At 45.7% G+C, this 16362-nt stretch overlaps 1 protein-coding gene across 1 annotated transcript in view; it reads left to right on the forward strand.

The window, feature by feature from the left end:
• Positions 1-16362, forward strand: part of LOC119466573 (muscle calcium channel subunit alpha-1) — a 456872-nt gene that overhangs the window by 427208 nt on the left and 13302 nt on the right. Inside the window, exons 43-48 of the mRNA XM_049657014.1 lie at positions 583-809; positions 5472-5519; positions 7750-8085; positions 12005-12402; positions 14630-14745; positions 15999-16191. Of these exons, the coding sequence (XP_049512971.1) occupies positions 583-809; positions 5472-5519; positions 7750-8085; positions 12005-12402; positions 14630-14745; positions 15999-16191 (1318 nt within the window). The remainder of the gene's footprint in view (positions 1-582; positions 810-5471; positions 5520-7749; positions 8086-12004; positions 12403-14629; positions 14746-15998; positions 16192-16362) is intronic.

Here is a 16362-nt window from a genome sequence, read left to right on the forward strand (position 1 = left end):
GGGAATGTAAGGACTTTCAGAGGGAGTCTGCTCCATTTAGGCAGAACTTTTGTGCAAGCCAGCAACTATCAAACGTTAAGAAAGATGTTTAATTATCCTTCCAAGATTAAAGTGGAATAATTGCAGTGCAGGGGCTAATGAGCCACTTGGCACATACTTTTGAGTGAACAGCGCCAGAAAATGAAACAAAGACAACAAAAGACAGTATTTGTCGCTGTGTATTCTCGCTTTTATTTTTACACGCTTATCCCGCTATACACTCTAACATCGATCTTTTATTGCCACCGAGGATTTCAGTTACGTTGAAAATTCAGCGTGAAAGGTAGATAAGGACGGCAACGACGCCGTACGACAGGCACTTCAACTAACATCTGAACGTTTATTTTGGAAAAGAGCGCTAAAACTATATAAAAAATGAAAACGCTGGGTGGCCTTTTGTATTGCCTGTAAGTTTAATAGTGGCGAGTACAACTTCCTTTAAAATGCCTTAAAAAGGTGCCGCGGCCATTATGCGGCACATGATAAAAATTTGCTTGTAAAAGAATCGTTAACATTATTGCCACTGTATCATAATTTGTGCAGCGCAACCACACCCTGTTCGGCAGCATGTGGTCGTCGATGCGGGCCGCGAGCCGGCCGCACAGCGGTGTGTCGGGGGCGACGCGCGTCCCGCCGCCGCAGGGCTACCAGCACGCTAGGGTCTCGCCGACGGCCTCGCTCGACCACCGGCTGCCGCAGCGCGCATCCAACCACGTGCAGCTGCGTGCGAAGCACGATGGCACCGTGGCCTCGCCGAGGAGCCCTTCCAGGTATTTCCGTCGACTGAGCTGTGCCAGACGCGACAAATCGCGTGACTATCGCTTCTCTTTTGCCGTTGCACGAGTTCTTTCTATTGTTTTGGGCTCTAGTCCTTGAAGTATTTACTTACGATTGGAGAGGGCGATTCATTTGACAGGCTCGCAGCATATGCTCTCTTTCGAATACTTTGACGGACGTCTTCCAGGCGGCACGAGATCTGTTAACTGATGCAGCATTATGTGTCCTCTATCTCACCCATTTCGTTCAGTTCGACCTGGTCAACCAATGAGAAACAGGATTCACCAGCTTTACTCTGAGAAAAATTAAGCATTTGTTGTCTCTAGGCTATCCTTGATAATTCCATTATACCAGCGTAGAGCATAGGAAGACGCACAACGGACGAGGAGCACTCGTGCCGTCCTTGCTCTTTATTGACTGATGCGAACCGTAGCTCTCGCTGAACTGCACGTATAATTGGTGAGTTGACGTATTCGCAACACAATTCTTCTGCGCTCTAATCTCTGTAGTTAGGTACGTAGACAGACAGCCCTTGGTGCCCGTAAGAGAGAAGGTGAGCGGAGAGCCTCTACACGAGCCTGCTTGCTCATAAGCATTGAGCCTTACCCAGAAGCAATTGAGCTGGGAACTTCGAACTGCCCCACTATTTGCCACATTGACTTGCCCAAGAAAATCAATGCACTTGCAACATCTGTCCTGCAGCTTCTTAAGACCGTGCACCTATAATTCTACCATCTGGAGATATAACAATTCATTTGCAGAATTAGTTGCCTCTAGAACATTCCTAATGCATCGACCTTTTACATGTTTCTTTTTCGGGGGGGGGGGGGGGGATTAGGAAAAAGTTATAGTCAGAAGGAGCCAGTTGGGCTGAACATGGTGGCTGGGTTTTAATGCGAAAGCATTAGTTGTTGGTTATTCATATTCCGGCAGAAACAGCGCTAAGGACGCGCACATAGGAGAAAGCGCATAGAAAACGACACGTCGCCTGAAAGATAATGGGGTATCACTTGAAAAACTAAAGAGGTCAGTGTTGCTATTTTTTTGCCTGCATAGTATGGCAGTGTCATGCAAGGGGCTGACACCTTCTGAGAGCTTTTCTTGATACTATTACCTTGATGTTTCACCTAAACATCACCTTTCAAGCAGAGTAATGTTCTGCATTATTGTCTGAACCAATTTGAAGGTTGTCCACCAATAGAACTCCCTTCTTTTCCAAAAAAACTGTTGCCACTTGCTTTGCTTCAGCACCGAACTGCGTCTATAGAACTACATTGGCCTGGGGGAACCACTGTGCCTACATTCTTTAGACTTTTTCTTTGTCTCGTGATCATAAAAGTAGAGTCATGTCTCATCATCCGTCACGAGTTTTTGCAGCAAATCGGGCACATTTCTTGCAAAATATTCTAAAAGACCCACCGATGTCTCCATATGTTTCCTCCTTTGTTCGGTTATCAAAAATTCTGGATCCACTTTGCTATAAGGTTTCTCATTTTATTGTCGTCATGGGTAACGGCACCAACTCTCTCAAGCGACATTTTTATGTAGCAGTACTTTCAGTTGACATTCGGTGGTCCTCCATGATCATGTCATGGATGGCTTTCACGTTTGTAGACAGAAGCAGGAACTAGCCTGTCACTGGGTTTCTCACTTTCAACACTGAAACGACCAGTTATAAAATTGACAACCCAAGGCTTAACTGTAGCATATGAAGAGCCACTGTTGCCCAAAGTTTCCGACAGTTCATCAGGGATGTGCTTCACATATTTGCTTTAGAAAAACAGAAACCTAATTATAGTCCTATGCTCTTCCACATTCAATTCTTCTGAAGGTGTTGTCATGATTATTTTGAATTTAAGGAAGAAATATAAGGAGAGAACATAGGTAAGTGAATTTGCGCCATTGAATACAGACAAGTGTATCACTGCTACCAAGTTAATTGTTTTCTGAGGAAGGCTCTATAGTCTATACTTATCGGCTTTCAAAGTTTCATGCTTCACTAGCGAAACGTTGGTTTACTCATGAGACATTACGAGTTCAGGCGATTTGGCATCATGTTTTTACATATGCTCTCTGAGTTCGTGTTTCCATTTCAAATCGAGCGCTGAATAACACACCAACGCTTAGGCGTCGCTTCTGTCATACCTCACTGCCTTTGGAATGAATGGGCCTGAGCCCACTTGCAAAACTTCATGACTAAGTTTCCAGACGTCGTGCCGTCTGGAAGACATCGCACATAGCTGCAGTGTAGGCGCAGTGTAGTGCAACCGTACCCCTAAAACATTCCACGAGATAAGTACGTCCGTAACGGTGATTACGAGAACTGCAAGCATGTTGGTCAGCAATTGGTAACCATTAAATACGTAATCTGAGTGCGGACACGCCTGCGTTTGAGAGCAATGAACCATTAGGATTCCGAACGGTCACGTGGTTTTGTATCGTGCCCTGTGTTTACTATAGGTTCAGCATGTACTGAGTAATGAGCACAAGGAAGGAGGGACAGACTGGCAGTAGTAACGGGTGGTCGGCCTTCCAATTACATAGGCTTTGTGAGGTGACATCCGTGAGGAGTTAACTGCGAGGAAGACTGAGCGCTAGGTCGTGGATGCTCCTGTGTCGTACACCGTGAACGCCTACCAGTTCAGTGAACTTATCATCCCTATATTTGTGATCGTTGTTACCACGTGCGTTTTGGATTTTGTTTCTATTAGTACACGGAAAAGGAAGTGTGCTTTCTGGAGATGAACTGCACTAATATCTCGGTAGTAATGCCATGTCGAGCACTACAAAGTACCTCGTAACTATATACATAGGGCGTTCTCCGCGACCTCTACGTTGATATAAAGCGTTGTTGGGTGACCGCTGAATGGCTTTATTGCGAGTGGATGCAGACGTGCACGGCCTTCTTTGTCGTATATTGATATTGCTCTTCTTTTGTTTGTGCTTTCTCTGTTATCTCTTTCTTTCTCTTTCTACGTCTATCTCTCTCTTTCCATGGCGGAGGCACGTCGTGCGAGCTCGTGACAAAGTGCTCGAGCTCCTCTGGCTGTCCTGCTGGTATTATTTTCTTTCGAAACCTCTACCTACGGCTCCCTGACTTTTTTCCTACTCTCCTCTATTTCCTTAGTGCTTTTTTTTCACCCTTCTTTTCCTTATTTCCTTTTGTTGTCCCTTTTACCCGCTTCAGTGTTTCTCACCAAAAGTGTGCATTGTGTGCCTGAAATTATGCCAGAAAGCATCATGTTCTGCATTGCTTGTTCGATTATACTCTTGAACGGTGTGCACTCGACGTAGTTTGGAGTATAAATATTTGGTCGTCCAACGCTCTCTCTGTTCATTCCTCCCTGTGCAAGATGACTGAGAATTTGAGAAACTATTCTGTATGGAAACGTCTATTAGGCTGCCTCTCATGAATATTTGTTCTCACTTAGTGTATGGTGCCTTTTACCGTTAGAAAATGAAATCCGTGACGCACCTAGTTTGTTAGGCGCTGAATGTGTCCCTTACTGAAATTCTAGTGCTATTTGCAAAAGAGCAAAGAAAGCATGAAGGATTTACAGATACAGATCATATAGCCGCATGCCCGATGAATTCAAGCTCCATTTGGCGTGCCCAGTTTTGATTAACAGTCGTTGCTTATGTCACGTGATATCCTCAGTGGCTAGGCGTAGTGTAGTCTCGTTAAGAAAACAGACTGTGTATATGTGCTCGGAGGAATACTGTGAGAAGCAGAAATAAAGCGTACACCTGCACTGTGGAATTTCGCCTTGTATTTTCAGTGCACGTGGTAAAAGGGATGCCCAGTCCTGATAAGAATGAATGTTGAAGTGGCAAAAATGAACAAAAATTTTCCGCAAGTGACTGCCATCGGGATTCAAGGAACGGTTCCTGCGTGTGCGAAATGTACCGTCAGCGACTGAATCGCCTCAATTTCGTTTCTCTGAATTCTGCTTCCGATTAATATGGCAGTTAGGCTTGTATGGGAACGTTTCCGTCGTCACGCTTATCCAGAACCTTTAATGATTTAGCCATGTTTATAGGTATGCATGCTAGCAAAAAAAAAAAAAAAAGACGATGCATGGGATTTTGTGTTCGTCATTTGCGTGGAAGCATGTAATTCTTTCACTCACACTCAAGCATGCGTTTTGGCATAAACACTATTACAGGCAGCCTGCCTGCCTGTTGATATGTGTGTCATAATTGTTTCGACACGTTCTTGTGCATAACACGGCCCATTATAGTAACACCTATAGAAAAGCAGTGAAAGTGAAATGAACTGCAGTTTGATGTTCACAAACTGCGTATATTGAAGTACGATGCATTAGCGTTATTACTCGGTCCGTCCAGTTATCTGTGCACATACTTACGTAAACATCGAATGGTTGTCAAAAGATATTTATGCCTTTTTTTCACTTATAGGGCAGCGACACTGTGCCATGCGGTTTATGAATTGTTGCTTTGGTCGGGTGTTTTTATTGATGATCTCGTTTCCTTCCTATTCTGTCTCCATCTGTACGCATTGTGACCTTGGTGAGGATGGCTGCCTGCGAACGTTTCTTAAGTTGTTCAGCACGGCACGTGTTTCGGTGATCTGCGCTGTGCTCTTGCTATACGTTCTTGGCAAGCGTATTGATTGTTTCTTGCGCCTTCTGCAGTTCCACACGAATGCCCTGCTTTCGTGCCCACTCTCTTCCTGCATGCGCGTAAGCCTCTACAACTCTCTCCTTGCACATCTCAAGTTGTTTCGCACTTGTTCTGCGCGCATGATAAGGCGCCTATGTGGAGTGTTAGCCTAACTACCCAGCGTCCCGTGGTGCATTTTAGTGTTTCCACACATGCGTAAATGGCGTGAAGTATGTGATCACGCATAGTAAATTTGCAAAAGCGTGTGTTACTCATGGGGCATAGCCAAAGAAACAGTTAAAACAAACACGGCGCTGTTTACCTGCCATTTGCTTGTGTCGTGTGTGTAAAACTCTTTTGCAAATTTACTATAGATTACCAACTTGCCCTATTTCACACGTTGATAATGTGCTTACTGAGTTTTGGTACGTAAAGAACGACTTAACCTCACAAAGCCCAACATATCATTTTGATACGCTGATTTTCATACCTAGAAATTGCGGTTTCAGCACGGGAAACTTAACGCAAAGTCCATAGTGGCGTTCTTGATAAGCTAAGGTTAAGTTTCAGTTGTGGATTGTTCAGAAAATGAATTACAGAAACATTACTACACTAATTAGTTTATAGCTCAAGAACCATTGGAAATTTTTTGGTGCAATGTATTCTTCACGGTAAGATACAATGATGAACGAGAAGTTATAAATTTTCTGGATATCGAATGATGTTTAGGCTTTGCGGAGTAAAAATACAGACAGGGGGCGAGGGCACATTACAATCGTCGCGACTGCTTTACGTACTAACGCTGAAGATTAGGAGAGTTGATATAGCCTGCTTGCTGGCTGTAGGCGCAATGATTTGCTCAACACATAAAGAGACTCTGTGTGTGCAAAAAATGATTGTGTGTGTGTGTGCCGCTTCTTTTGTGTTCTGTGAATCATTTGCTCAGATAAAAGGTTTGCCAAATCTTTTAAGTTGACTAGCTGACTGAAGGCGCAATGATTCACAAATAACTTTGACAGCTTATATTGATAAAGGAAAGCAAGCATTCACTGCAATCTAGTTGACAAAATATAAACGCTTTTCTGGTGCGTAAAGAGGCCAGATGTGCGAAAATAAACTGAAATTTTAGCCTTCGCCAAGAGTGCCCCTGTGACTTCCGTTGAAAGTTGAGAGAAGAGTTTGGTCACCATTTCCTGCGTTATGTACTAACCTAATTCTCTATTGATGACCTAATGTACGCAGTGTGCAGAAGCAAAATAATGTACTGGGCTAAATTCGCTGATTCAATAAACTAAGTGTTAAATTGCACTCTTGCGCCTTGATGTAGATAATGTGACATGCTCACAAAAGAAGCCTTCTGAGTTAAAAAAAAAGGCTCTTGTAATGAACTTCCTGCCACAGCTTAAAGGGACGCCTGATTCATGGGTAAAAGATATCTGAAGCAAGACGCTGTAAAGGCTGCTTTCGTAACGCCAAACATAGGGCGTAGTGTTCTTAGTTGGCTTGAATAAATTATTGATAAGTAGGAGAATTAAAACCTGCCACTCGCAGCTATAACACCAGCGTTGGCCTATTTATTGCTCTTGTGACCGTTCATGAACTTTTTCGCTGTTCCGCTGTCATCCGGAAGCCTGTGACACAAGGGAACAATAGATAAGAGATCTCAAAACATGTGACAAACCTTTTATCTAAGCAAAGCCTTTGCTTTTTAGCTCATTAAAGTATATTAATTGCAGCTACTGAATAAAGAATGCCTTGAAATTAACCTGCATGCAGTTTTCATCTGTATGCTGCGTGGATGAAAGCTAAATAAAGTGAGCTACACAATAAGGAAAAAATAAAGAATTTAGAGTCTACAAATTACCTATCCATTATCTATCTGGGCAAAATATACATTTTAGCCCTTTAGCGTACAAAATACACAAGGGCAGTATGACAGAAGTACACAAAGCGCTGTGTGTACGTCTGTCATACTGTCCCTGTGTCTTTTGTACGCTGAAGGGCTAAAATGGAGTACCACTATGGCCAAGCTTATTCTTTCAGTATGAATACTTGCCCCTTTTGGTGCAATATAAGCTGTAGAAATGCTCCTAGAAAACAGGTATCATGGCAAGCCTGTCTCTTTTTGTATATTGTAGTCGGTGCGATGGATTGTCTGCAGAACTTCTACAAACAGGATCTTTAAGAACTTTCTCTTCGTGCAAGCAGAGGTAGTTAGAGAGTTCCCTAGTAGGACGTTCCGTAGCTCTCCTCGGTCTTGTGCGAGCTACGCGAGGGCCGACGCGAATGAACTGCGCCGCGCCCGCGCAGCTCGTCGACCGAGGACCCCGACCAGTGCGGGGCGCCCTCTTCAACGCCGTCGGCCACGACTCGACAGGCACCGTCGGTGTCACCCAGCAGCTCGCCGCTGCACGTGGCACCGGGCGGTTCGTCGGCTGCGGGAAGCTCGTGCGCCGGCAGCAGCTCGCTATACGGCGAAGACGAAGACGACGACGGCCGCAGGGGTGCCGCCGCCGAGACCATCCCCCTACGCTCGCTGCGGCGATCGCGCTCGGCACGCCAGCCGTCCACGACCACGAGCAGTGGGTCACCGGCGTTCGGCGCCAGGGCCTCGTTTCAGCCGGACTTCTACTTCTGTCAACCCCAGTACGTTACTGTCTCTGGCCTCGCAAACACGCCCATTCACGCGCCGCTGTGTACGCCGTCGCGCTCTGTCCATTAGGCGCAAGTGATGCTTGAAAAACCAAATGAAACTGGTGCGCTGTGAGACAGCCTGGGATGCCTCGTTACCAATGCTTCGCGTACAGAGCCGAGAGACTCGTGTGTAGCACTCTGCAGATTAGTTTATCTGGCTCGATCACGAAAAGCAGCTTCATATCGGTATTCAAAAAGACCAAGACACCTTGCCGATAGAAAGAAAAAGGAGGAGAACAATAAAAGGAAAGCCACGCCTCTTGTATGAAATGTGGGTAACGTAAATGGGACCCCATTTTTTAAAAAGCCTATTTCATAAGATGCTTCTATATATGAAATTATGAGACGTAATAAATTTTAAATAGTGTACCGTGCCGTAAGTGCCCACCATATTGCTGTAATTCTGGCCTCTCGTGACGGTGGCGCGTCAGGCACGTAAACCTAACACAAATACACATGCACATCACCGAAGCGACGTGGTGTCCAGGCATTCCGCTGCAGCTCTCAGTGAGGCGACAAAATGGGGTCTCCTCTCTATTGGCGCCTGGGGCAAAGACGTGCGCAGCAAACACCTTTTTACTCGATCTGTAAGCCATTCATCTCACAGACGACTGCATTATACAATACAGCTAATGTCAGTGCGAAAACGCGCTGACTCTTTGTGTGCCGAAATCGAGTGAATAATAAGCACTTTTAGCTAGGTAGAAATCAGTCTTGACGTACAAGAACTTAAAACCATCCAGTCACTTTCGCGAGCGCCAAATCGCAGTGGACCTGTGCTTTCGAGCAACGGCTGCAAACCTATAAACTACGAGTGTTGGCCGTGTTTGTAACACGCCTCAATTTAATGCCTCTCCTCGGCTCTGCCGACCGGCGGGGAACAGCCAACGTCGTTTAAGATAATATAATTACGCTTGTTCCTTAAAGCCGCTCGACGATTCCTGATCAATAATGTCATGATCCATCACTTTTATAATCTGCGCGAAGACCCTAAAAAGGAGGAGCATGTCCGGATGAATTTTTAAGTGTGCGGACGTTAGGCAAGTGCAGAGAATGTCGCATAGATGAGGTCGCCCATTGCAACCAGTGCTTTTGGCTAAATCACTTACTACGGCATGCTCAAATTTCGCAGTGCGATGGCATTTCGCCTTCCATTTTGTTCAAGGCATGCTTGGATATATTACACAGTGCTTACATGGTTCACCAGAATTAGATGAGCCATGGACGTTTTCTGCCACATTCCGTACTTGATCTTATATAAAGATTTTCTCAGTGAATGCAAGAACTGGCGCCGATTGTCATGCGGAGGACGATAACGCACCCCATTGAAACGCTTTGTGGAGAGCGTTTTCTTGGTATTAGGAAAGCCAGCGTCCTTCATTGCGAGAAACTGACATTTTATGTCCGGCGTCATAGAAGTCAACATATAAAGGTCTCGGATTAATTCCATATGAAACCGACATGTACTATAGCTAAGCATGACATACTTTAGCAAAATACACCACGAAGTGTCACCTGTCCACGAAACTTTGCGATTACCAGTGAGCATTTTACCCAAAGGAGTAACTTGCAACGGATCTACCTTATCGATTGAGAATATCGTACTTCAGGTGAGGGGTGGTGGTTCACATCTGTCGGTGGTAGCGAGCTGGAGCGTAGACTTCAAGGCACGTTTACAATTGTGGCCCTAAGAGTTGCCAGCTAGCTAGCAATCATGGTGCACGCTTTCGCCTTTCTTTTTTCGGTGCTTTAAATTCACGAGTTATAATTCTAATGAACCATCATCTCCAAAGTTGTTGAAGGTGGTCTGTAACAGAGACATCCTACCATTTACTAGCAAACGCCCGTATGAAACAGTTCGATTAGAATAGACTTCTGGTCTATGGAGTGAAGCGTCACCGAAAGTTGGCAAATGGCACATGTCGTCAAACTGTGAGCTCCCGGATGAGAACATAATAGCGGTGAACTGCAGTTCTTGTAGCTTTAAAAAAAACTGACAGCTATACCTCCAAACAAGTTCTATCTCAGAATGCTAGAAGAGATCCTTAAGGCTGCCTTTTTAAGACAACAGCCTCCCACGTGAGCAGCTGCTAATTGGTGGTGTGGTGTGATATTGCAAGAAGCCGACTGGCACAAGGGCGTTCTACGCTGCCTTACTTCGCCAAGTTGTGAAATAAATGTGTTTTATATTCCCAAGCTATGTATCTGTCCTTGACAAGTTAAGACACGACTGTGATGCAATTCATATAATTTATTCAACACTGGGTAACGCGGCACTGTTGCACTTAGGCTCATTTCACAGTGTCTATTTTTTTTTTTTGGTCTGTATAGCGTTTTGAGAGCTGACTAACGAAGTACATGTGACGTAATAACTGGCTGGTATGCTGATACGCCTGGTGCATTTCTAACACATATATAAGCGCATCAAGCGGGTGTCATGTTTGGCATGAGACGAGCATGCGTAAATGTAGTGCAAGGAATAATAGTTGTAAAACTGACCGCACTAACAAAGCCTAACAAGTCGCTTAGCTTGCGGAATATATGGGGAACAAATATTAGCTGAAAAAAAGTATCACTATATTCAATACGCGAACAGATGTGCGGAGCAATGTTTCATGCGTTTATCAGATGCCTTTAATTACGTAGAAAATTTACATTGTTGTCCGAACACTGCACAGCCTGGACATAGTGTACGTACGTACGCGTGTATACACAGAACAGTATCATTTTAAATGCTCACGCGAGGAATTTCGCCACTACTACCCTCTACTTAGTATTTAAGGTGGCAGAACAACAAGAAGAATTGCACAAACAAACATTGACAGATGTGTGTGTAAAAATTAGAGCACCTTTATGCTGGTTCATCCCATTACGTTCGGTTTCTCCGTGCTTTTCTTCGCATTGAACAGCTACTCACTCGACTTCATGTTCTTGCACGTAGTGGATTCGTCGGCTCAGTTATGAATTAAAGACTTCTCAGTAAGTTCTATCATGTAATTCTCTTGTGTGAACGATTCCTTTCGTGGTGTGTAGTTTGTTGCGATTGCAGTGAATTGATGGACTGTGTGAAATGACCCTTAGTCACCCAAACTTACAACTTGTGTTCTATCGCATACTCAGCATGATGTCAGTCTCTGCCCCACCCCAATTCTTACTGTGTGTCTTCTAACTTCTCTCCCTCACCCCTTCCTCTCGCTTTCTCCTCACCAAACTATCCACCCACGAAAACACCCACACAAAAAAATCCACATATACTGTTTATCTGACACCTTCAAATTGTCGTTTTACAACGGTTAAACCTCCTTGCCCATTCGGAACGTTTAAATCTTCAATTAATTTCTATGTGCACAATTCTGCGTTTTCCATTCGCACCTTACCATTACTGATACCGTAAAAAACCTGTCGCACCCATACCAACAAAATCGATTCAATGTTAACACCATGATTCCGTTTCCTTCAACCTGTCGGTTGTATAAATCACTGCATTGTTGAAAAACATTACCCGGATGTTATACTGTGGTTTGCCACAAATTTAACTTGACCTGCATTACTGTATCCGCGCCACTTAACTGCATATACGTGTTGCTCGAACACAAACCCTTCCCACATATTTCCTAACGTGCGCACATAACCTTGCTCCTCAAATCGTATGTTACATATCACCCTAACACGTAAACATCAATGACGACAAAATCCCATTCACTTTGCTTCCCCTTTCACTCATTACGTCGTTTAATTACGTCTGGAACGGGTGGATATGCTGACACTTTCACCTACTACCTAATTCACGTCCACGCGCCTTCACCGTCCCTAACCCATCCTTTCCCGCCCCCTCCCCGATCGGATTGACCAAAAAATTACGGAACAAAAGCACAAGCGGCGAAGAGGAAGACGGCGCGGTCGGTCGCGCGCCCACTCCGCCCCCTCGTCGAGGCCTGGTGGGCGCGGTGCGCGCGGGCAGCTTCCGGCTGCCGTGCCTAAGCAAGCAGGACAGCCACGAGCGACCCATCCTGAGCTGCAGCTCGAGCTCGCACGACACGCCACCGCCACCGCTGTTCCGGCCGTGCTCGTCGGGCCTGCTGCGAGCGGGCACAGAGCCGTCGTCATCGTCTTCACTGCATCCAACCATGCACAGGATCGCCGCCTCGCTGCGCCAGGCGCCCCTGCCGGCCATGGCCGTCGCGGGATTGGCTCCCGGAAGCCCGCCCGCTTTGCTGAGGGGGTCGAGCCCGCCTCCGGGACGCTTCCTGCACAGGGCATCCTACCATGGTGAGAACCATGTACCCCATGGCGACATGATTTCTGCGCTTGTTGCCGTCATTTAATTTGCGTGATAAAGATGACACGTTGACGAGCTAACATGACGACGGCTGCTTCTCGTCAGAGTGTGATTTGGCCCGTGAAGATGAAGAGGCATATGATTTCCTACTCAGCTAGCCTCCTCACAACAATACACCACGACACCGACTATTATCGTAACAATCATCATCCGATTTGATAGTACAGATCCATAACTTCAGATAGCTCAAGGCGGACGAAACACATATAAACTACACAGGGTAAGCACTTGTCCTGTGTAGGTTCGTCTCTCGTCCCTCTTGTTCCAACAGTAGTTATCGATTGCTATCGGAAGTAATGCTGTTAGAACGGAGGTCTTTGAGTTTGAGGGATGTATTTGGTCGATGATCAACGATCGCCCATCAAAGTGCTAACTAATTGTAACTTAGTAAGGTGAAAGATTGGGCCAGTTGGTCTTGCATCATGAGGTCATAGCAGCGCCAACTTAAACATATACACAAAGAAATAGACACATGGGGAGAAGCGCTAACTTCAAACTGTCGGCTTTTGTTTATTGGCCGGATCTACGTACACAGAATAAAAGTGATTATTGCTATCTGTGTTATGTGTTTTAGAACAACAACATACTGTTGGTTCTGGGAATATGCATAAAATTTGCCTAAAAGCAAATGTCAGTCTAGCTGGTGGATTACTCAACCAGAGAGCAAGTTGGATGACTTGGAGTATATTCAAATAGGAAAGAAGGCAACAGGAAACGCAGTACATTAAGGAGTAAAATACGGCGGAATGAAGCTGTAATTTTCATTCAAATATTCATTACGTGAAAATGGCAGCTTTATCGCACCATCTTCTTTTCCTGTGCGGGGTTCGCTTTCCCCTGGATTTCTTTTAATTTAGCCCCAGGTTCATCTGGCCGTTTCCAGCGTTTCACAGTTGACAAGCTGCCTATTTTAGCTGCAGCAAGTGTTCCAGTGCATTTGGCTCTGTGAATGAGAGATCATAGGATTGGCTAGCGTATTGCCGATGCACTAAGCCACACCGCTTTCAAATATGTCTCACACATTCTACCGGTATGTCCTTCTTTGCATGGAAGCTGCTACTGGTAGATGGAAATATGGGATAATGTTCTTGCATAGTGTAATATGACATTGACCTTGAGAATATTTAACTGTTTTTCTTGTGATTCACGAAACAAAGGAGCGCACATTTCCAAAGAATTATCGCCAAAGTTTGCCTGCAAATGCGTCAACCCACTCAAAAGTGCCTTAGCGGTTTCCTCTAGTTTCAAGGGGCGGGCGTGGTTTCACTCTCTGGTAAGTTCTCAAACAGCTTCATTTAACTAATTTGAAATGCGTTTTTTTCTTAATTTAGACCAGTGGGACATCTACACTGCGAGAATACATTTGGATGAAATAAAATTGTAATATCGCTAGCTATTAGTAAGCTAGCTTGACTCTATTTTGAAAGTCTTGTCATTGCACGATAATATTCACTCCGATGCATATAGGAAACGAACAGCAGCTGGCTGGTTACTTTCTCGCAAAATTTTCGTATGGTCCCCAACAACTAGTGGTGTCATTCTCGAGGTTGTCTGCAGTGTTTTGCATAAATCGAGTGGCCTTCTACAGAAAGTGAAGCGCCAGTAGCAACACTTTGTTCCGCAGTACACGTGCATAGTTACATAGTATTTCTGTCTACCTTTATGGAAAGTGACGACTGTAAGTTGGAGGTGACTTCAAACAATCTGCGCTATTTCTTAGATGACCGAGAAACTGCGCTCATTGTCAGCGATTCCTCAGTGTTTGAAGAGGTTGAACGCCGGGCAGCAGTCATATACTTATTTCGGCCTCCTGTCTGAAAGAACAGCAGCGAAAAAACACTGTTTTATTTCCTTTGTGTTATCGATTACGCTTTCTTTCGTTGACTTAATTTCGTTCCATGAACTTTCACGCATTCAGCTCTGAAGCGACACAACCCACATGGACGACGGAAACATAGGCATGATTGTTCTTCATTTAATCTTTCCTATGGTTTTTGTCGCTTCTTGCCTGGAGGCCTGCCATATGGACTGAAGATTTAAACCTGTCAGAATTATTACAATGGCAATCTTGTTTTATTCACTGCGCATTGCGCTTCGCTGGCAGAGCTTGGCTGCGTGTGCAAAAAGTACACAGATAGAAATTTTTCGGTGGCGTAGGCTCGTCGCGGGGCAGCCCTGGCCTAGACCAGAACCACCTGACGAGCGGTGCGCCGAGGAGACCCGAGGACTCGCCCAGCGCCTTCGTGGGAAGCGCCGAGAACCTCGTTGGACGGGTGAGCCTGCGCGTCACACTGCGGCAAACCCTTGCGCTAGCCGTTGCTAGAAGTGATTAAATTTTGTTACATTTAGTGCCTCTTGGTTTGTTTGTTCTTTGCAGAAAATAAACTTAGGAATGGTTGCTAAAAGCTACCCACAGCGGTGGCTTAATGGCTACGGCGTTGTGCTGCTGAGCACAACAACAAGAACTTGGAGGACGCTTAAGCTTCGCCTTTAAGAGTAGAACGCGATAGCATTCAAAGACCTCTGACTGCTTCTCACACTTCCCGGCAAATGCAGCTTACGTAACCGTAATGTTTACCCACAAACGCTGGCGGCGAACGCTGTGCACGAAGGCGAGCTTCCTGGTTCTTTTATTTGCTTGCCCCCGCATATGGCGGGCACCGCCGCTGCGGCGGATGCGCGGAGGCGACCGTCATCTGGATGGCGTTGCAAGGAACCGGGCGGGGCGCTTGTTTGTGTTGGAGGTTTGTGTTTGAGTTTCCACGCAACAGAATTATGTTTTCTCTTATATTCATATTACAATCTGACGGTATCATGTCTGTAAGTTGTGTGTAAGTCGTACTTAACGAATTTTCTGACGCACTAACTGTGAGAAATTCAGTTAGTTTAGTAACTCCTATGCGCCACGCGGAGGGCCTGCGTGTTTCGGGATGCGTGGTTTGGGATTATTTTGTCTAACGGTCAACGTCGCCGACGCCGGATTTTCTGCGACAGGGGGCCCTTAACGCTGTTGTGTTAAAATGGTGAACTGTACGAGCGGGGGGTTAATTCATTGTTAGGAAAGCCCTATGGCGACAAAGACGACTGAAGACCGGAAGGAAGTGCTTGACCTGTGTTTTTCAATCAGCTGAGTACTAGGATCGCTGTCGACGCTGTCGCCACAGCTGAGGTTGGCGCGGGCCCATTGGAAGAGAAGTGGAAAGGCTCCCGGTTCGTAAACTTGTGGCTGAAGTTGACGTAACCGTGATGGTCATAATTTATCGAGAGATATCCGCAGTGGTGTCTCCAACAAGCGTACGTTTGCGTTCGGTACACGTAAGATCCACTGAGTTTTTTAGTTATTTTGTGTGCAACACTCTCTATTTCCTCCCCCTTACCCATACCTCACTGACAGGCCCCTACAGTATCTGTTATGAACCTGAAGAAATCTGCAGGTTGTCATGTGTAATCTGCAGCCTATTACAATGTCCGCTCATATAACTCTCCAACGTCTCACGTCCACGACCTGCACCGGCTGCTTGCGCAGGTTCTTCACGAGCAAGGCCTGGGCAAGTACTGCGACGCCGACTTCGTGCGGGCCGCTCAGCGAGAGCTGGCTGAAGCCTTCAACCTGACCCAGGAGGAAATGGACCGGGCGGCGCACGAGATTCTACAGGCTGAACGCCGCCGAAGCATGCCGCAGCTGCATCGCCCGGGCCACGGCGGCGGCGACGACTATGGTACGTGAAATAGCAACTGCTTCACTGTACGGAGTCATATTCAGTCTACCGGAACTGCCTGTCTAGGTGAAATTCATCTACATATACTTCCTTTCGTAATTCATATAGTGACATTTACACCCTCCCTCAAAAGCTTTCGGAACACGAGATGCGAGTAAACTCTAAATTTCA

This window comes from Dermacentor silvarum, chromosome 10 (genome assembly GCF_013339745.2).
Source record: "Dermacentor silvarum isolate Dsil-2018 chromosome 10, BIME_Dsil_1.4, whole genome shotgun sequence".
Taxonomy (NCBI): Eukaryota; Metazoa; Arthropoda; class Arachnida; order Ixodida; family Ixodidae; genus Dermacentor; species Dermacentor silvarum.